The 19,749-nt window shown below is 41.4% G+C and overlaps 2 protein-coding genes across 9 annotated transcripts in view; one reads left to right on the top strand and one right to left on the bottom strand.

Annotated features, from left to right (window-relative positions):
* Positions 1-5,535, top strand: part of LOC132979165 (dipeptidyl aminopeptidase-like protein 6) — a 75,287-nt gene extending 69,752 nt beyond the window's left edge. For all 6 annotated transcript variants that reach the window (XM_061044729.1, XM_061044727.1, XM_061044726.1 and 3 more), the window contains 16 exons: positions 49-175; positions 1,013-1,051; positions 1,219-1,326; positions 1,407-1,498; positions 1,587-1,634; positions 1,721-1,833; positions 2,496-2,543; positions 2,638-2,736; positions 2,831-2,900; positions 3,649-3,843; positions 3,927-3,981; positions 4,120-4,222; positions 4,327-4,382; positions 4,475-4,547; positions 4,654-4,727; positions 5,098-5,535. In XM_061044729.1, coding sequence (XP_060900712.1) covers positions 49-175; positions 1,013-1,051; positions 1,219-1,326; positions 1,407-1,498; positions 1,587-1,634; positions 1,721-1,833; positions 2,496-2,543; positions 2,638-2,736; positions 2,831-2,900; positions 3,649-3,843; positions 3,927-3,981; positions 4,120-4,222; positions 4,327-4,382; positions 4,475-4,547; positions 4,654-4,727; positions 5,098-5,238 — 1,441 coding nt within the window. In that variant the 3' untranslated portion in view covers positions 5,239-5,535. The remainder of the gene's footprint in view (positions 1-48; positions 176-1,012; positions 1,052-1,218; positions 1,327-1,406; positions 1,499-1,586; positions 1,635-1,720; positions 1,834-2,495; positions 2,544-2,637; positions 2,737-2,830; positions 2,901-3,648; positions 3,844-3,926; positions 3,982-4,119; positions 4,223-4,326; positions 4,383-4,474; positions 4,548-4,653; positions 4,728-5,097) is intronic.
* Positions 5,536-6,932: 1,397 nt separating this feature from the next.
* Positions 6,933-19,749, bottom strand: part of arhgap21b (Rho GTPase activating protein 21b) — a 32,246-nt gene continuing 19,429 nt past the window's right edge. For 2 of the 3 annotated variants that reach the window (XM_061044722.1, XM_061044724.1), the window contains 16 exons: positions 16,738-16,884; positions 16,247-16,349; positions 16,089-16,134; positions 15,482-15,607; positions 15,085-15,384; positions 14,531-14,592; positions 14,237-14,382; positions 14,003-14,145; positions 13,534-13,692; positions 13,328-13,406; positions 13,169-13,242; positions 12,998-13,087; positions 12,697-12,864; positions 12,266-12,371; positions 10,067-10,098; positions 6,933-9,983 (listed from right to left, as the gene is read on the bottom strand). In XM_061044722.1, the coding sequence (XP_060900705.1) occupies positions 8,403-9,983; positions 10,067-10,098; positions 12,266-12,371; positions 12,697-12,864; positions 12,998-13,087; positions 13,169-13,242; positions 13,328-13,406; positions 13,534-13,692; positions 14,003-14,145; positions 14,237-14,382; positions 14,531-14,592; positions 15,085-15,384; positions 15,482-15,607; positions 16,089-16,134; positions 16,247-16,349; positions 16,738-16,884 (3,362 nt within the window). In that variant the 3' untranslated portion in view covers positions 6,933-8,402. The remainder of the gene's footprint in view (positions 9,984-10,066; positions 10,099-12,265; positions 12,372-12,696; positions 12,865-12,997; positions 13,088-13,168; positions 13,243-13,327; positions 13,407-13,533; positions 13,693-14,002; positions 14,146-14,236; positions 14,383-14,530; positions 14,593-15,084; positions 15,385-15,481; positions 15,608-16,088; positions 16,135-16,246; positions 16,350-16,737; positions 16,885-19,749) is intronic. The other variant, XM_061044723.1, reaches the window with a different exon arrangement.

Raw genomic sequence — 19,749 nt, 5'->3', positions numbered from 1 at the left:
AGACTGCTGTCGGTGGTGAAGATGTTTTCTCACCTTCTGGTTTTCCAGGAGGGAATATTATATCACCATGGTGAAATGGGCCACCAGCACCAAACTGGCTGTCAACTGGCTGAACAGAGCGCAGAACAACTCCATCCTGACTCTGTGTGAGGCGACAACCGGAGTCTGTGTTAAGGTGAAACAACCAGAAACCAGAAGTCAGCTGTCATCGTTGAGTTAGACAGAAATCTGGTGATATTCTGATATTTTTCGGTTTGGTCAACAAATCTCATGTAAAGACAAAAAACAATCATAGATTTAAACATATTAACAAGTGTTTCCTGTGTAGCTAGAACCTGTGAGAATTATTCCTGTCACTGTGAATCTCAGACTCTATTGTAGCCAAACTTTAAAACACACATCAATGAGAAGCAGCATAGCAGTGAGTGACACATTCCTTCAATATCATGAACATGGGCACTCTAGTTTTCTCTGTTAAAGCCAAATTCAAAGTTCTGCTTCTGCATAAAGTCATGTTTGGTGAATGGTTGTTAAAAGCCACAGAGCCAATCTGATTTAGTAAAGGTTTGATTTTGTTTCTGACCTTGTTTTTGTAAAGATCGTTCCACATTTGAGTAACTACTCTTAGTTTCTTTCATCCACAGAGCTAAAGAGAGATCAGTACCACACTCATGTCTGTTAGTTAAAAAGTCTGCCACACAGACTCCAGTAAAATAAAACTTGTTTAAACTCTTTTTTTTCCCCCATTGCCTTGGATTGAACAAACAAGATATAATGCATATAACATAAAAACAAGGTGCTAGCTGGTTCCCTCTGTTTCAGGTCATTCTGCTAAGCTAAGCTATCCTACTTCAGTTAGAAGCTGTATCTCACTTTTCTCAGAATGTACAGTAAACACACTATTGTTTAGAGTATTTTCACATGAATAGTTGACTCTAAGATATAGATTATTATCAGACATAAGTTCTGAGAACCAGTAAACGATTAACTATTTCTCTTCTGTTGATTTCAGAAACACGAGGATGAGAGTGAGAGCTGGCTGCACAGACAGGTACATGATACTGCTTCCTTTACTGTGTAGAAATGAAACACACCTTCTTCTTTGCGGCTTGTGTCTGCTCTTGAACAAGTACGACAGGAGGTACATGAGCCTCCTGCAGGCACTGTTTGTGACACAAACCTCCGACTCATCAGCAGATGTTTGTCTCTTCCTTTCAGAACGAAGCGCCGCTCTTCTCCCAGGATGGTCACAAGTTTTTCTTTACGAGAGCCATCCCTCAGGGCGGGAGAGGAAAGTTCTTCCACATCTCCATGTCAACCTCTATGGTAAATCATTACAGGACGATCCTTATGATATGCATGTTGACGTTTTTGTCACACTCGTTTAATGTTTCATTTTCTCCTAGCCTAACAGTAGCACAGACATCCTTCAGTCCCTGACCTCTGGAGACTGGGACGTCACAAGAATCTTGGCCTACAATCATGACAGGAACCTGATGTGAGACATTTATATGCATTAGTATGTACATTTCAGCCCAAATTGTGTTTGTTGTTTTTTTAAAGTGGAATTTTTATTGTTTTTACAGATACTTTCTAAGCACAGAGGACGACCCCAAACGGCGGCACTTGTACAGGTAGGATGTCCACTAGACTTACAGAGTTCTTTCTGCTTTGACTTTCTCTGCTTCTGCAGTGATACTGACTGTGCGCCATCCCACAGTGCTGACACAATCCCTCCATTCAACCGCTGCTGCCTATCTTGCGAGTTTGTCTGTGGCTATGTGGACGTCTCATTCAGCAACAACATGCACTACTTCCTACTCAACTGCAAAGGTGAGCATCCTTGACCTGGAACCTCTTGAGAAGATGCTCTTTTTAAAGCGGCGGTCTGAGTGTTTACGTCCTTGTGAAAGAGAGTGTTGTTGGGAGGTAGCGGGCCGTGCTCAGTAGAGAAGGTAACTGAATTAGTGCTCTGTGTTGAGGGCTTGTATCGAACCAGACATTAGCAGGTCACCTCGAACTACAGCTGAATCCCTCTGATCAGAAATAAATGCAAAAATGAGCTCACTGCTTAGGATTGTGTTTTTTGAGTTTGTTACTCTGAGACAACCTAGCGTGGTTTTTGTGGCTAAAACTACTGTGGTTTCTATGGAAGCTGATTTGTATAGGGGCCCATCTCCAGAGAGAGAAAAGTGCCGGTGGCTTTCTTCATTAATTGGATCTTTGGAGAGTAGCTCCATTGTGAAATAATAAGCTCCTTCCTTGCGGGATAGAAGTAGATTATTAACCGCAGAGCGTGCTGAGAGGACTGCTCCTTAAGGCTGTTTAAGATGAGGAAGCACAATGTGGATTGAGTTTCAGAGGCTTGATTACAGTATGGTGGAGGCATTTGAGCCTTCTGTCAGTGCCTTGTTGCTGGAAATCATGTAACCAAATCAGGCTTTCTAATTCACTTCTATTGTTGTGTTCCTCTTAACTGATTTTGTTCTTTGTAGGTCCAAGTGTGCCGAGTGTGGCTGTCTATAGGACCAAGGACAAACAGAGTGAGTGCTGTCTGCATTCTCTCTAGTTTTCATAGATAATCAATTTAAGATAAATAAATGTTAACAATGGAGCTCTTTTACGTTTTTATTGCAGAGTTGTTTGACGTCGAGAAGAATGAACTAGTTAACATCACCTTCAACAACATGCAGATGCCCAAAGTGGAGAACAAGACCATCATCATAGACGACTACAGTATGTGTCCATAAGCAGATCCAATCAAATCTGTGTTACAGTCAGTCCACTGATATCATAAGAGGCACATGTACAAGAGTTTTTTCTGTTGCAGCTCTGACCATGGAGATTCTGAAGCCAGCTGGGTTCATAGATACAGCCCATTACCCCTTACTGCTGCTGGTGTGAGTATCAATACATCTGTTTTTATTCCAATGAAAAGCTATCAGGTCATTTCTCTTCCCTAAATTTGGAAAAGTCAGAACATGTTCGGAAGATCTTGACGTTAGATACACTCCTCGCAGCTGTTCTGGGTTTGAGTCCGTCCTCTGCATTTGCCACATGTCACCCCCCCCCCCCACTCTCTTTAAATCAATTAAACAATAGCTTCATGAATGGTGTCTGAAATGTAAAGCTAGAGTATGATGTTTCTTAACGAGATTATGTTGCAGTAGATAGCATATTAGTAAAAAAAAAAATTGCTTTTGATAATTCAAAGTTCAGCCCTGTGGAGGTTTGAAAGAGTTTGTGGTGTTGGGTTTTGTTACACATTGAGCTGTTCTTTTCTTTTTTTAGATTGATTTTTTGGCTTTTTGTGCCTTTATTCGAGAGATAGGACAGTGGATAGAGTCAGAAATAAGGGAGAGAGAGAGAGTGGGGAATGACATGGAGCCCCACGTTGGATTTGTACCTGGGCTGCCCGCATGGAGGACTACAGCCTCCATACATGGGGAGCACGCACTAACCACTGCGCTACCAGCGCCCCACATTGAGCTGTTCTTGGTGTTTTGTTCACTCTTTGAAGTTAAGATTTCAATGAGAGAAAAAGAGTCCAATCATTCTGCATGGATCATTTTTTCTTAATTGTAAGGTTATGATACTGAGAATAAAATGTGTCCATCTAATGTAATGATGTGTCTGTGTTTCTCACAGGGACGGCACGCCCGGGGGACAGATGGTGTCGGAGCAGTTCCAGGTGGACTGGGCCACAGTTCTGGTCAGCAGCTTCAGCACCATCGTCATCCGCTTTGACGGACACGGCAGCGGCTTCCAGGGCACCAACTTCCTCCACAAAGTCAGGAGGAAACTAGGAAAACTGGAGGAGAGGGACCAGCTGGAGGCTCTCAGGTGACACCTCTGCTTTAAATGCAAAACACAAAAGAGGCTGAGACCAAAACATATGTTGTAACAACTTCTATTCCTTTTCTAAGGTTGATTTCCAAAGAGACGTACGTCGATAAAACTCGAATGGGAGTTTATGGAAAAGTAAGGATTTAAGATTCACTGTAATTAGGATTTCAATAAACTTTTCTAGATGTACAGCAAATGTTTGACATGAAATCCACATTATTCTTCAAGTAGAATTAATCAAACTTCTTGATATGTTTTTCTACCTTCTGTTAGGCCTATGGAGGATATTTAGCCACAATGCTTCTGAGCTCTGAGGAGTTCACTGAACTTAAATGTGGCACGGCAGTCTCCCCCATCACAGATTTTGAAATATATGGTATAAATTTACAGATATATTTTTCCATAGATATTTAAAAAGCTATAGGGTCCATTGTCTGACAGCGAAACTGCCTTCTAATTCTACTATTTTTTTAATCACAGCGTCAGCATTTTCAGAACGATACCTCGGCTCGAGGACAGATTCCAGAGTATATACGGTAAGGTCCAGCTCGTCATTTCAATCTTTCACCAAGTTTTGTGGACCAGGACAGTCATTACTTAAGGATGTGGATGTTTCTCTTTCCTTTAGATGGCAAATTTAGAACACAGAGCGGGCCAGCTCCTGCAGAAGCAGTACTTAATAATTCATCCAACAGCTGACGGTAACGGATACATTATTATGTTATCATAAGATACACCCCATGCTGAAACAGAGATTATTAAACAGAGATCCCTAACAGTCTTATCTTCTCTTCTTCATTACCACAGAAAAGGTTCACTTCCAGCACTCAGCCAAGTTTATCAATCATTTAATCAGCGAGAAGGCCAATTACACTCTACAGGTGAGCCTAAGTTTCTAAATGTCATCTGTGTTAGGAACGTGATCTTCATATGTTGATGGAGATTTATATACCAGTTATCTATGTCACAAAAGTAGAATTTTTGGGGTTATTTTTTGCTTCAAACTGTTTAATTAATTTCCTGAACTATCCTTGAAGTTTCTGTTTGTAACACATGTGAGGAGATGCTGCATTTTCAGTTTTATACTGTGAATTTCATACTTCAGGGTTTTCTATTGTTGCTCCTAAAAATAAGACTCAGGAAATTCTCAGTTTTCAAAACGTAATGTTAAATATACTAACAAGAAAAGCTTTATCAACTAAATATGGTTGTGGTGCAGCTCTTTATTAAAAGTTGTGTTTTTATCTTCAGATCTACCCTGATGAGGGACATTTCCTACACAGTGAAGACACACAGCAGCACCTCAGCCAGTCCCTGGTCAACTTCTTTGAGGAGTGTTTCCGAGTGCCGGAGAAGCGGTCAAAGAACGAGGAGGACGAGGATGACAGTTAAAACCTTCTCCTCTGACCAGCCAGATACTACAGCACAATATGCAACAAGACCTCACATACCCAATCAAATGACAACACCTGCTGTCCAATCAGATTTGAGCCTCACTCTGTGGGGCGGCACCTGCATGTGCAAAGAGGCCTCAGAGGCCTCCATCCCCTCTCCTCTCCTCTCCTCGTCCTGCTGGCTGCTGGTCAGGAGGACAAATACACCACAGACATGAGCGGTCATATCTCTCTCTGCTATTGGAACATGTGGACAAGTGCTCCCTCTAGTGGACAAAAAGAGGATCAACATGACATACATTGAGCAATGCGTCTCCATTCCAGACCAGGCACATTAATCGAGCGCTTTGCAGCACAAAATAAACCTTCTTCAAAGATCGGATCATAATGTTGAGAATTCACTTTCTGATTAAGCTGCCGGCCAATTTAAAGATTATTGTATTCATGAGTATGATAACTGCTACTTGTTTCTCATGGTTTCTCTGTTCCCCGTGGTGTCTATGGATGGATGATGTCTGGCTACTTTGCTTTACAAAACACGGGCACAATGTTTAACTTGTTTTATAATACAAAAAAAAAGTGACCAAACAAAGCTGGTAAGAAATCACATTTCCCTCCATGTCTGTGAATCAAACTTGTTCATTTAGTCACTGTGCCTTACTGCAGATGAAATGTTCATGTAGGAGCCCACACTGCACTGAAAGTGAATACTTACATATGGATAGGCCTTGATATCTCAAATCCAGATCCCAGATTATGATTGATTTTCCTTAAATGACAGCCAGATTTATGTGAGGGATGTTTAAATCTCAAAGTATGGCACATTTAACCTGAAAACATGGAAAGAACTGATTAGAACATCATTGTATATTTCTTTGAAAGATGGTATAATATTGATAAAAATGTTAAGGATTTAGTTTGCAGTTCTTTATCTTCCAAGCTGACATGCTGGTGAGTCTTTTTCTTTTAACCGACTTGTGTGTTAAATGGCTTGACTCTCTTCCCATGACTCTTCTGTTAGTTCTATCAGTGGTTTCTAGTCAGCGGATGTAAAAAGTGTATAAATCTTATATTGTTTAAGTCTTTATGTTGTACCTGTAACTTGTACATAAAGCATTTTGAAATGTATTGTCAGCTGTCATTCTTTGTGGTTTAGTGTTTAAACAAAATGTGTGACTGCTGAGTGACATGTGCTGCAACTATAGACTGTATAAGGCTGCATTGTTGATATTTTTCTCAATTCCGTGCGCCCTCTGCTGGGCACTGAAGGTATTGTAGTAAAATTGATAATTCAGAAAAAGAGAAGGGCGATGCAAACAATCCTTATGGGTGTTTTTTAATTTAGTCACACCTGTTTTTCATACTGTTACAAGTCTAAATAGATTCTGCAAAAAAGGCTCATGTTAAATGTCATAACTAAATTGTAAAGAATATCCACATACCACTAAAAGTCATTGGAAAATCATTCTTCTGAATTCAGGTTCTTTGAATACCCACTCAGACATTTCAAAGTAGTTTGTAAGTGATGTAAATGCCAATTATTTCGAGGTTGGAAATAATACCAAAATTGGTAAGGAAATGTAAATGACCAATGTTCTGGTGCCCCTTGATGGTGCATCAAGGGGCAGGAGAATACAGTAGTATTGGATTGGTGAACACTCATCTGAAAATGAAAAATAAATCATGAGCATGTGCCATTGACAAAATTTATTTCCAGTGTTTCAGGAGTCCGTTCACACCCCTCTAACAATCAGAGGAACACAGCATTGGTACAAACGCCCCCCCCCCCCCCCAACTGACAAGTACCAAACTGCCCACAACACCCACACAGGCCTCATGAGCATCATCATTACCATCATCACAATACTGTAAGCAATCCTGCAATTTGATGTAAATGAAAAGTAAAGCAGCTAACACATGGCAATTATATGTACATTTAAGTTACTTATTTTACAAGGAATATTTAAAATTCAAGTTCTGTTAAAATCAAAAAATGAGAGAGAAAAAAAAAAAGTTAAAAAACATGTTAAGACCAGAGTGGAATGCCTAAGGAATGGAAGCTCGGCATTTTGTAACAACCTGTAGAGTGACCGAGTCAACAATAAAAATGTCATTCACAGTAACATCTTCATGTGTCTCAACAAAGACAATATGGCACCCTTTACATTTCATTGTGAGGCACTTCCTATTGTGAAGAAACATGATTTTCTGATTGGATACCCATTTTTTTTTTTCTTCCTCTGATGTTCGCGAACCAGGAACACTAACACAGCATAACGTTTGCATCAGAGGGATGTTGTTCACTGCTCTTGAAACCACATTACAGGGATGAAAAAGAACTCTTTCCATTTTGCATAAGTCCAGTGTTTCCTCTTCACGTTTGTACCTTTGGAAAGGCCCCTATGACAGCAAAGAGCTCGAAGGCAGTCCACACACAGGCTGTACCAAAAACACTTTTCAAGTAGTACACAGAAAAATAGGGGTATATACACTTTAGAATGAAACACAAGCATCTAAAGCTTTAAATCAGTTTTACAGCAAGCATGTCTGCACATTCTTCATTTGGTTACTGAGAGACTCACCGATTCTGAACATCATAACTTTCTTTACACAAAAATAGCTCCTCTGCAATACTAAAAATCTCAAGTTTTTTTCACTACTTCCTATTCATTCTAAAAGTCAGTTCATCCTTAAAGCCACTTTGCTAAAACCTGAAACAATCTTAACTCGAGTGTCCCAGTCCACACTTCCTGTCACAAACTTCATAAGCTCGTTGTTTCATGAGCATCAGGCCTTCTCAGTCTTCAGCATAACGGGGATTAAAATGAGGAGGGAAGAAATCCTCCTGCTGAACCATCCCAAAGTAATTTGTCAATTAAAACAAACAAACAAAAAATTTATGAACAACATTTTGTTTCATGCTTCTACATGAGCAAGATCAGCAATCCCTGTGTGCAGTAATTCTCTTTTCACAAGCACACACAAGCACGCACGCACACACACACACACACACACACAGGTTACAGACACACTCCAGACAATATTTGTACAACATGCTCATTCACTTATATTGGTCACACAACAGACGTATAATGACGGACCCCCAAGTAAGTACACATCTCATAACAGAGAACACACAAAGTCACACACGCTTCCAACCCCTCACAGATACTGATAGAAGCGCGAATGGACCACCTGCGAACTGGAGAGTTTATGAGGGTGTGCGGTGGCAGAGAGGCTCAGATTTTTACTCTGTGGAATATCCCCGTTCAGCACGTCAGCCGGTCGATGTGGGAGTTCAGAGGAGGATGAGGCTCCCAGGCTCTGGGAGATTCCTCTGCACAGTGCCCCCTGTTGCTCAGAAAGATCCAGGCTGACCTCTGGGTTGCTGGTGCGATGGCGCTCGCGGGCAATCCAGTCCCGGATGGAGAAGTCTTGAGAGCTGCACTTTGGCTTTAGCTGGTCCACAGCCGACAGCTCCGACCGAGAGCCCGATCCGATGCCGACGTGCTGCCAGTCACCCAGAACAGACAGCTCAGCAAAGTCCCTCTGACCGCCCATGGTGTGTCTGCGTCTGATGTTCTTCTTCTTGCTTCGGCCTTCCGGGGATCGACTCCTCTGGCTGCCCACGCCGAACATGTCGTCAACGGACATCCGTAGACGCACCTTAAGTCGGTCGGTGATCTTCAGCTTCCATGCAGGCTCTGCTTTGTCTAATTCACCCCGAGAGGAGGAGCTGAGGCTGCCAGTGGAGCGACCTTTGACTGAGCCTAACACACACGACAGTCTGTTTGAATCTTTATCACTCCAAGCTCCCTCCAGAGAAGACTCACTGTTTGTTTTCTGCTGAGCCGCTTTCTTTCTAGAGAGCGTGTCAAACTCAATGAGCCTGTGGGAGGAGAGGGGTCGAGGGGCTTCCTGCAGTTCCCGTTGATCATTCTTCCCAACTGTAAACACCGAGAGGTCGCTCTCGCTGTCTGTCTCCATTGGCCGCCCCTCACTGATGAGCTCACTCCTCTCATCATCGGCATCATCTCCGCCCCTGCTCTCTGCCACGGACTGCACTTCGGGACTGATGGTGCTGAGCTCAGCTCCAGTCAGGAATGTCATGGAGGAGGTGGTGGAGTAGTCGGAGGTGATTGAGCAAACCTCGGCTCCCAGTCCACTGGGGCCTGCTTCTGGACCAACAGCTGCCGCCCTGCCTCGCCTCATTCTGGGTACCGACGCCTGAGAGCTGGTGCTATTCATCGTACCGAGGTCGGACACTGTGTCGTCGTAGTTTGAAGGCGGGTCGGACAGGGAGGACTGATGAGCCATGGGCATGCGGTAGCTGAGGCTCGGGGAATGGGGGGGTGAGGCGTAGGGGGAGCTAGATTGAAGGGTGGAGGACATGTGCTCTGGAGGCAGGGAGGGGGAGGGCTGTGATAGCAGGCTGCTGAAGAGAGATTCCTTCCTGTTGGGTGTGTCGAGCTGCTCCTCTGAGCTGTTCCGGTGCTTTTCTTTCTCACTGGCTTCGTCAGTCTCCCCCTCCTCCTCCTCGTCGTTCCGGCTATCTGAGGACCACAGAGGCTGCTGCTGGCTCTCCTCTGGGTGCTCCTTCTTGGAGAACACAGAGTCCAGATCGTCGTCTGAACTGCTGAGCTGAGCTTTGTCCTTCGGCTTCTTGCGCTTGCGACTGGCGAAGAAGGAGGAGCGCAGCATCTCTTTGCTACACTGATCCTTCCCTGACCCCCACAAGCCCTGCTGATACAGAACCGAAACAAAGCTTAAGAATACAAATTCAGCAAAGACAGACGAATGAAATAGTGAGGAGAGGGGGACATTACCTTTGATTTGGAAGAGTCACTACATGCTGAATCTGTATTGAAGAGAAGAGAGTCATTAGAATGTCGGTCAACTCTGACTTGTGAAAAACAGTTATGAGAAAAAGAAAGAAAAAGGCAGATTTGAAGTTAAGGAGTGAAACTGATGGATATAATGAGTGTAATGAGAGCAGCTGAATTAAAGCAGATGACACATTTTCAGCTCAGAGAGACAGCAGGACGAGTAACCACACTAAGCAATATATGAACAAAGTGGAGAAAGCTCTAGAAGAGGCCTGAGATGATTGATGGGAGAAAAGGAGGTGAAACCCGGCAGTAACCAAGAGACAGAGAAGCAGCTCATGCTCGATGTAATCGATGGAACGACGGCACATCACGGACAAACACGTCAGTCACAGAGCATCACATGTAGCCACCAACCAGCTGAAGGCATTCTTTCCCAACTCAAAGACATCACAGAGGAGAAGGAGTGATCATTTGGCTCTGAGTAAGTGACTAAAGGGGCCTGAGCTGAACAGATCAGTGAGTGTTTGTGGTGGTCGATACAGCTGGTGCAGGCAAGCCTTTGCATAAGGAGAAACTGTTCTTACTCAATGCTAGATTAACTCTTGAGCACCCTTTAACTTCCTGTCATTCTCAACAACAAAAAAGCAAAACAAAGAGTTCACAAAAACTTTCTGGTCCCACTTTACAAAAGGCAGAAAACAAGCAAACGGCAGCTGACAAAGATAAGCAGTGTAATAGCCTTTTATGACCAGACACCAGGAGAATTTGTTGTTGAGAATTAGATGTTTCTAATGTTAAACATAGACAGAGATTTTCAAATAAAGACATCAAAGTAAACAAATCAAACAGAAAAAAACACAAGAGGAAGCACCTGAACCAAAAGAAACCTGTCTCTGCAAATACCACTACATCTCCATGCGTCAACTGCTATTTGTGTGCCTCTGCATCCACAACTCATTGGCTACTTATCGGTCTGGACATGGTTGTATGTGTTGGTTTGTTTGAGTGTGTGCTGGGGAACATCCAGCTCAGTCCCACCACTACGACCCCAACCTAAGACATCATGACAGATTATGCCACATGACCGGGAGAAAACCTGAGGTTGACCGTACCATGCTACTTGTCCTTGCGATCAGCTTTAGAGACAACAGGAGACAGCAGAAGGGCTTTCAGACAAAGTACAGCAGCATCGCTCTGTATCCTCTCAATTTTAGGGTATTAGTTTAAATATGAGACGTGCACACCACAGGAAAAATGACAAACATCGACTTCTCTTTCTTTCTTTTTTATCTTTTTTCCTCCTTTCGCCCAAATTTAATAGAGCTGCGGGTTTCTGCAGACTAGGCAGCTACACTGGGCACAACACTCGTCCTTCTTCCTACAGTCCCAGCTGTCCATCACTGACAAAACAGAGTCCATCAGTGACATCATCGAGTGATAGACGCCGCCCACTTGGCCTGTGTCAAGATTGGGTAATGTGTGAGTGCTGGACAGGGATAAGGGAGAAAAACAACACACTACACACAGAAGGGCAGAGGTCAGAGGGGTTAACACTTCCATCGTTTGTTTTTGTTTGTTAGATATTTTTTGGGAAAGAACATGCCGGGATTATGTGAGAGACGAGGAGGAGGGGAAGAAAAGAACTGAAAGAAAAGGAGTCGTCGTCTCAACACAGGTAAAGCACAGGGAGAAAAAATGACTTAAGCAAGAGGAAAAGAGTAAAGCAAACAAATAAATGAAAATAAAACTTGAGGACAATTTGATTTCTTTGGGCAAAAAAACAAACAACAAAACAACAACTTCAACATAACATAACAAAACAGACCTTATCCAAAAATAATTAATAAAAAGTAGACTTATTGCAAGGTGTTGTTCAACAGTTTTCCAATGTTTAAATTGAAAGCAAATTGAAAGGGTTCATTGAAAAAAAACTACTGAAGAAGGCTTGCTTCAACGGAAACAAATACAATTTGGTAGACTTGTTTTTGCTCAAAGAATTGAAAATGATGGGATTAGGCATTCATTGTCTTAGCATTAATAAATGACACAGTGCTTATAATTAGTCTTAAAAAATCTACGGCAAATATCTAAAACTTCAATATACTTAAGATGAAATATATCATTACTGGCATGATAAATTATTTGATGTGGTGAGGCATGGGTGCTGCTCCTAAGAGAAAATGCTCTGAAATGTACCTGAGACTTCGCCCGGTGAAGCTGCAGTGCGCCCGATGTTACAGAGCAGGTGGTCGATATTGGGCACAGGCTGAGACTGCACTGTGCTCTCCTGCTCAGCTGTGGTCTGAGGGGAATAACAGTTTGGACAAGAATAGAACACGAGAGAGAGGATAAATGACTCAACACAAGGACAAAAGATTACAAGCACAAAATACCAATGATGAAGGTAGAAACCAAAATAACAACTGAAACTGAAAAAGCTGAGTAAATTGAAAGGTTTCACTACCTCAGCAGGGTTCACTAATTTCAACCATAGATCATATTAAAAACAATGTTAGTGCAGCTTTAGAAACAGGTCCTAACTAAATAGCTCAACGTTAGGGTGATCTATTGTAGCAGTTGTTTATCTCTAATAAAACAGGGAAAAGAAAAAAAGAGTTGCCACATACAACAGGGTCCTCATCACATTCATCAGTGAAGAACCAGTCAAATTGCTGGATGAGGTTCTCCACTATTTTGCACTGGTCTGGCATGTGATTGACCATGTTGGCCATATTGTCCTCAGAGGTTCTGACCAGTGTCGGACCAAACACTATCGCCAGATTACGAGGCTCCATCTAAAAAAGATGAGGTAAGGATAAGTCCAGGTAAATTAAATATTCTTCAAAGACACATGATTTCAGAAGGATCGTAGAAGGCTGACATTTAAATTATGACATTAGCAGTAACAGATGGTGCCAACGGTCATACCTTGTTCTTTTCACAGTTCTCAGACACCTTCTTGAGGTGAGCGCAAAGGAATTTCAGAGTTTCAAAGTGGTGATCAGGTAATTCCTGGATCTGCAAAAAAAAATAAAAAATTCAGGATTCATAGTTTGAAGTACAAGACTTATGTGCTGCTCATGTTATTTTTTCACTCACCAGCCTCTTGAGCTCCTTTAATCTCTCCACTGAGTCTTCTGTTCTGTTGGCTTCAATAAATTCAGCATACTTTTCTGTGAATAGAGCAGGAAGGGTTAGGGTGAAGATAATACACTTTTTTCTTTATCATGACTGTCTTCTGTATCTTATAGATCTCACCGTTTGTAAACAGAGGATCTGGAAGTTTTCGGAAGAAGGACTTAAGTAAACTACTGATGACATTGAGATCTCGCCATTTCTGTAGAGAGTGAAGGTATAGAGAGGATTATTGAGAAGCAGTGCTTTCAGTACAACTCTGTCACTGCGAAACGATGTTGACAGAAAGCGGTACACTGTGCTGAGCAACCCAGCTGTCAGTCACTCACGTCTTCCTGGACGTCGATGTCAGTCATGCCTTTGCTGTTGAGCTCCTCCTGCATGCTGGAGATGGCAGCGTTATTTCCTGGAACCCTGTAGATGCCTGTGTACTCCAGACCTCTCTCCTCCACCACATTACAGCACACCTCCACAATCAGAGGAACAAACTGCACCACACACAACAGGAGGACATTTGACACAACAATTATGTTAGTGTGTTATTATTGTATATCTCTTGTATCTAAATATTTGACAAAAAACATTGACTCTTTAAAGTGACTCTATGTGCATGCAGTAATGGGTTGTGTAAGTCACAGCCAGCCAAATCATGCTAAATGTAGAGACTGCTTTGACTGACGGGGTGATAAAACAAAAGTATCATTTTGAGTCTTTTTAAATTAAATGCTATGCTCCTTTTCTGGATACTAAAGAACGCAGCATTTTCTCACACGTACATGAGGATATATCTAAACTCACCCTGTTAGTTTGTGCAGCTGGACAGTCATCAAGCCGCACCCCAAATGTAACCCCTGCTGGAGTCTTTTTCTCAAAGGGCTTCCTCATGATGCCTGCAATACCAATTTTCCAAGCAGCTCTGTCCCGTGGTGGACTGGAGTCATCTAACGGAAAAATCACAAACATATAACATTATTGAGCTATCAGGGAGTAGGAATGGCCTCTGACTAAAGTTCATGGAGCTGCTGTCTCTACCTCTCAAAGCCCGTCGATCTTCTCCTGTTTTGGGCGAATGAGGGCTGTGGCTCTTGCTGTCTGTTTTACCTCCCAAGAAGGCTTGCTTGATGCTGAGGGACTGGCGGGAGGATTTTGGGGAGGGTTCAGATCTGCTGCTGGGCGCACTGAACCGGATGTAAGGGCACACACACATAATTTTGTTTTTAAAAATCACATTTTAACAAACATTAGGATGGCATAAAGTCCAAATGGGTAGGTACAAGGATGAGGGTTGTGATTGAACTCCAGGGGACAATGTGGAGTCCTGCATACCTCATCATGTTGTATTCTTTGATCTTTCGACTGATCAGGTCCTGACTTAACACAGCAGCATCCTGTAATGACAGAACATTTTGATCAAGAACAGCAATTTGATAAAAAAAAATATACAACTTATACTGAATTCATGCAGTTTTTATGTGATTTTTTGATCAGTTAAAAAAAAGTTGTAAAATATTTGCATTTGTTTCCAAACATTTTCATTACACTCGTTTTTTTATGTTTGTTTTTTAATGCCCAGGTTGAATTTTAATGCCTGTGACACCATATATTATCTCTTATTTTATGAATTAAGGCTGTAATCCTCTCTATTAGTCAATGAGAGAGCTTAATTCACTTTGTTTTTTAACATTCTGAGTTAGTTATTTTTAATGAACTACTGTATAGTAAAGTCTGTTGTGGACTTGTCTGTTTGTGATGTGACTGCAGAACTGCCCACCACTGCTACACTACGCTCTGTCCTGATGTCATGTTACTGGTTGAAATGATGATGCCATGGGTTTATAGTCCTGACTAGTCTGAACATACCGAGCCCTACTAGAACACACCTCTTCATCAGGGTTACTGTTATCCTGAATGACTCGTATCCAATGCAGCATGTCGTCCCTTCCTTCTGCCTGGAACAAGTACTCGCAGTCTGATGTGGTAAGTCGCAGCACATTCTTGCGTCTTGTGTCGCTATAGGATATGTCAATAAGACAGGCCTTGATGCTGATTTGCAGTGGGTCTTCATCAGATGGCGTGGAAGCGTGAGACACAGCATCCTTCCTGTCTCTGTAGAGGGTGAGGGCGTGACCTTGTAACACAGCGTACATCTGCTTCCATGATCTCATTCCTCCACCAACACGCTACAGAGACCAAAAGAAAAGAGACATATTACACATCAATGCATTAGTGAAATAGAGTTTATATAGGTTAAGTGAAGGCATGATTATACAGGCATACCTTGTTTTTATCTGTACTGAGTTGCCTAAAATTCAGCAACCCTTCTTTGGAAGAATTAGCAAAAACATCAGAAGATGAATCCCTTCGAGATCCAGAGTCTGCAGAAGGTTTATGCCCGTCCAGAGCCTGCAACCATGAACACATGAGATTTTATTTTTAGAAAACAAGTTGACATTATTGTGACATTAAACAACTGGAGTGTGGGAGATAAAGAGGCTAAAGTATGTAACAAACATCCCCAAGCAGAATCAAACTGGAAATCCAAATGACAAGGTCCCTGGGACATCCAATTATTTTTAAACATTTCAATGAAAATTTCATTTTACAATTTTCCCTCTTTTATTGACCACCTTGCTTTGCTTGTTGCTCAATGGTACTCCAATCCAATAAGTGTTTGATGTAGTAACACACTGCTCTTCAACTTATGTTTATAGATTATATCTTGTCTTGATTTAAATACTAGATAAGAGTTGGAGCACTGTCAGAAAATCAAGTCTTATATCAAAGGGTACAAGCAAATATATATATATTGTATAAATACAAATCAGAATATGTATCATGACATTGGAAAGCTTTGCATGTTGATAGTAAATGTATATATCATCACCTTTCTCAGGCCCCTGAGACTGGGCATATGCCTACTGGAAGATCTCCTGAAGAAGGGAAAGAAAAACAGTGGAAAGATCAGAAAGATCCATAACCTTATAACCTCTACATTAATAAAAAAAGATATAGAGCAATAATCTGACCCTAGTATGCACTCACCCTCTGCTCTCCTCCTGGTAGTTATCCAGACCTTCATCGTAGGATTTGGAGCGCTCTGTTTTGCTGGCTGTTTCAGACTCCAGCAAAGCACTTCTAAGGGACTCTATTCAGGGATAAATAATATGAGATAATGTTATTAAAACCCAGGTAAAGCGTGTTAATCACATCAATTACTCTGAAGTGACTTTGGTCTAGACAAATATTAAACAAGCAGTAATAGCAATTCCAATAATAGCAGCACGTGCTAGGTTAAATTTATTGACATGCTTAGTAAACAGTACACCCCACATGTAAAAAGTTCAAAGAAAAAAGGATTAGCTGGTTGAAAGAAAATAAATTGATCAAATGTTTGATCTTTTCCATGAAATTACCTTGATGATTACATAAACTTATATTAAAGTTATTTTTACTTTATTCTTGACAAACAAATTATGAGGACCCAAAGCTTTGGCTGATAAATCCATCACCTAACTCAGTCCTACCCAGTTTACCTTGGTCATGTGACAGCTGACGACGAATAGGAGGGCAGGGTGAGTCTGGGCTGGAGGGACCTGTAGTTATTGATGGTGCAACTGATATGACAGCCGAGGGTGGAATAGGAGCGGCGTCCCGGTCGACACTGGGGCTGGTTGGCTCATCTATGACAACAATTAAACATTAATTGTACACACAGGGAGGAAATATGCTTTTTGTTTTATAATTCTAAATTATGTCTCTATAGACAGAATCCAGGCCTGCTGAATTTTTTACTTTGTATATATAAACAACACTTTATTCTTATCTATGGGATTTCAATAAAAACAAAACAAAAATTAAAAACAGTCCCTTTGTGACACCCCTGGTAAAATAAAATTATGCGGAAAATACATTTTTAAGCATGTTTTTTTTAAGCAAGAAGGAAGTTCTTAACTCTGGTGTACCGCCCACTCCTGGCACTTGAAGCCTGAAACTGCTCAGAGTACAAAGCTGCTCTCTGCAGCTGAGGGGCTATTGGAGCTAAATTTAAAAGAAACTGTCCTAGTTCCAGCCTGTACCCAACTTTGAAACAGGGCAATGGAAAAGGATATCAACCCCTATAAAACACGATCGATTGGGCTACCTTCGTAAGGTTTCTGCCCATCATTGATAAATAATAATACAAAACAACTTTCAAGACTTAAACCTTAAGCCTCTCTTCAAAATATACAATGACCAACCTTTTCTACTATACTCTGTCAGAATACAATCTCCTTAACAAACAAAAAAGATCTGGACTCAAATCATTTTGCACAACTAGGCCCAATTATTGATGTAAAAAAGAACGAACCACTCTAGTGTCTTCAGCTGCTGACAGTTCGTGCACCAGACAGCTTGTGTTAGAAACACCCGAGGGTTTCTGCCCCGGGTCCAAACTGTATTATTAAGAGGTAGTGGTCAAGACATGCTCCCTTTTTGGTCCCATTTTAAAATCATCCAACACAATAATCCTCACTGTAAGGTTATAGCACAAAAGTCCTGCCTGTATGTTGGCTACATGAAACGATGGACAGGGTAACAGGAGCATATTAGGCCTGGACCATTGGGCTTTGAAACAGGCCATTGATGGAGGTCCAACAGCCAACACAATCAGAGCACTGTTCTGCTGGGTCAGGGCACCAGTCCCAGAATGGTGGTGTTGCAGCATCATCTCTGTCACTGCCTGCTTTGTCTGCACCTGGGCTGCCAGGCCGCTTTAACCATCGACACTACACGGACTACCAAAGGAGTGGCCAAAACACTGGAAAGACACAAGAGGCTGGACTCCATCGAAACCATATACATCCAACTAACATACTTTATGTTTTATTCAAAAGAGTCAACAACATTGACTTTATAAGTGCCATAAACACAACATTAGCATGTTTAACAAAGCAACTCTAAATACAATGCAGTAGACAGTTCAACAGCACACAAACCTATGCCTTCAGTTACCAACGTATTCCCATAAGATTATCGATTTTATCAATAAAAGGTAAATACATGTCTGTTGAATGCATTACATTAAGCTTGTATATGTCACAAACTAACAACAGATTGAACTGACTGATATTAAGCGGAGTCAACAAAACTGGGTGTTCAAATTTTGAGATTTGTAAACTGGTAAGTTCCCCTTATTTGCCACATGTGTACATATTTATCTAACAGTCCTCAATCAATCCACACAAATTTAACTCAGAAACTAACTTTCTCCCATGGGTCAAACTTAAACTTTCTGTACTGTTGCTGCCGGTGACCTAGTTCTACCTTCAAAGAACATAATGTTTCCTTTATGTCCTCCAAAGCATAAGAAGGTAGGCCTTGAGAGACTTAATTTAAGTAAAACCATCAAAGTGTGTCTTTCATTTAAAAGCAACTTAGGCCAAATTCATTTCTGTATTTAGGGATGGACCATTTTTCGTAAGAATCAGCCTCGCCATACAGAAGTTATGCAAATACAACGAAATTAACTGTTTTCCACTCTAACAGCGCTCTCTCACTTTCCCAATAACTACATTATCTTGTGTCACAAACAGCCTGGTACACAGACGGATGGAACTCACACACAAACATACAAAATACATATATGTAGAGACAGGGAAAAGCACAGAAAAATATAGTGAGATATCTGAACATAAAATATTCAATACATTTAAAATCCTAGCAGCTTTCCAAAAATATTTAAGAAACCCAAAAGATCCTCCGTCTGCATAATACATCTTGCCTACAGCAATGTAACTGTAGGCACGATCTCATCAGGCAACACGAAAAACATGCTGAGAGTTTCCATGAATAATGAATATTTTTAAGCTGCTGAACTTCCTATTATACATTCTCTGAAACAAGACTTTATATAGAGAAATCTTTTAAAATTTCAAACTTGTTTTAGTATGGCCATTCTCCAAACACAAAACAGAGGAGCAAAAAAACATGACATTTGTGATAACTGCTTTTGGAAACTGCTTTTTGAAGCCCCAAAACACCTTTTATGTGCAAAGTTACAGATGAAAGACATTCAATCACCAGAAAATGCACTACAGGGCCACTGAACCATAATAAAATCCATCCTGCAGAGAGACCATTCAAGAAAACAATGTATTAAAAGGAGAAAATCAATATATTCCAAAAGGCTTAAACCATCCCTCGCTCTGCCCCAGTTAAGCTGAATATTCCACAATACCTCTCTGAATGCCACAAAACCTGATTAATAACATCTTCCAAAGGAGATTAATTTATTTTTGCCCTGTATACACAAACACACACACACACACACACACACACACACACACACACACACACACACACACACACACACACACACACACACACACACACACACACACACACACACACACACACACACACACACACACACACACACACACACACACACACACACACACACACACACACACACACACACACAGATATAAAATGCTGAATCAGATTAACAATGAGACTAGAGGTCAACAGGCTCTACAGCCAGATTTCCTATATCAAATCCTACA

This window comes from Labrus mixtus, chromosome 8, assembly GCF_963584025.1.
Source record: "Labrus mixtus chromosome 8, fLabMix1.1, whole genome shotgun sequence".
Classification (NCBI taxonomy): domain Eukaryota; kingdom Metazoa; phylum Chordata; class Actinopteri; order Labriformes; family Labridae; genus Labrus; species Labrus mixtus.
This window is presented reverse-complemented; position numbering and strand designations above follow the sequence as displayed.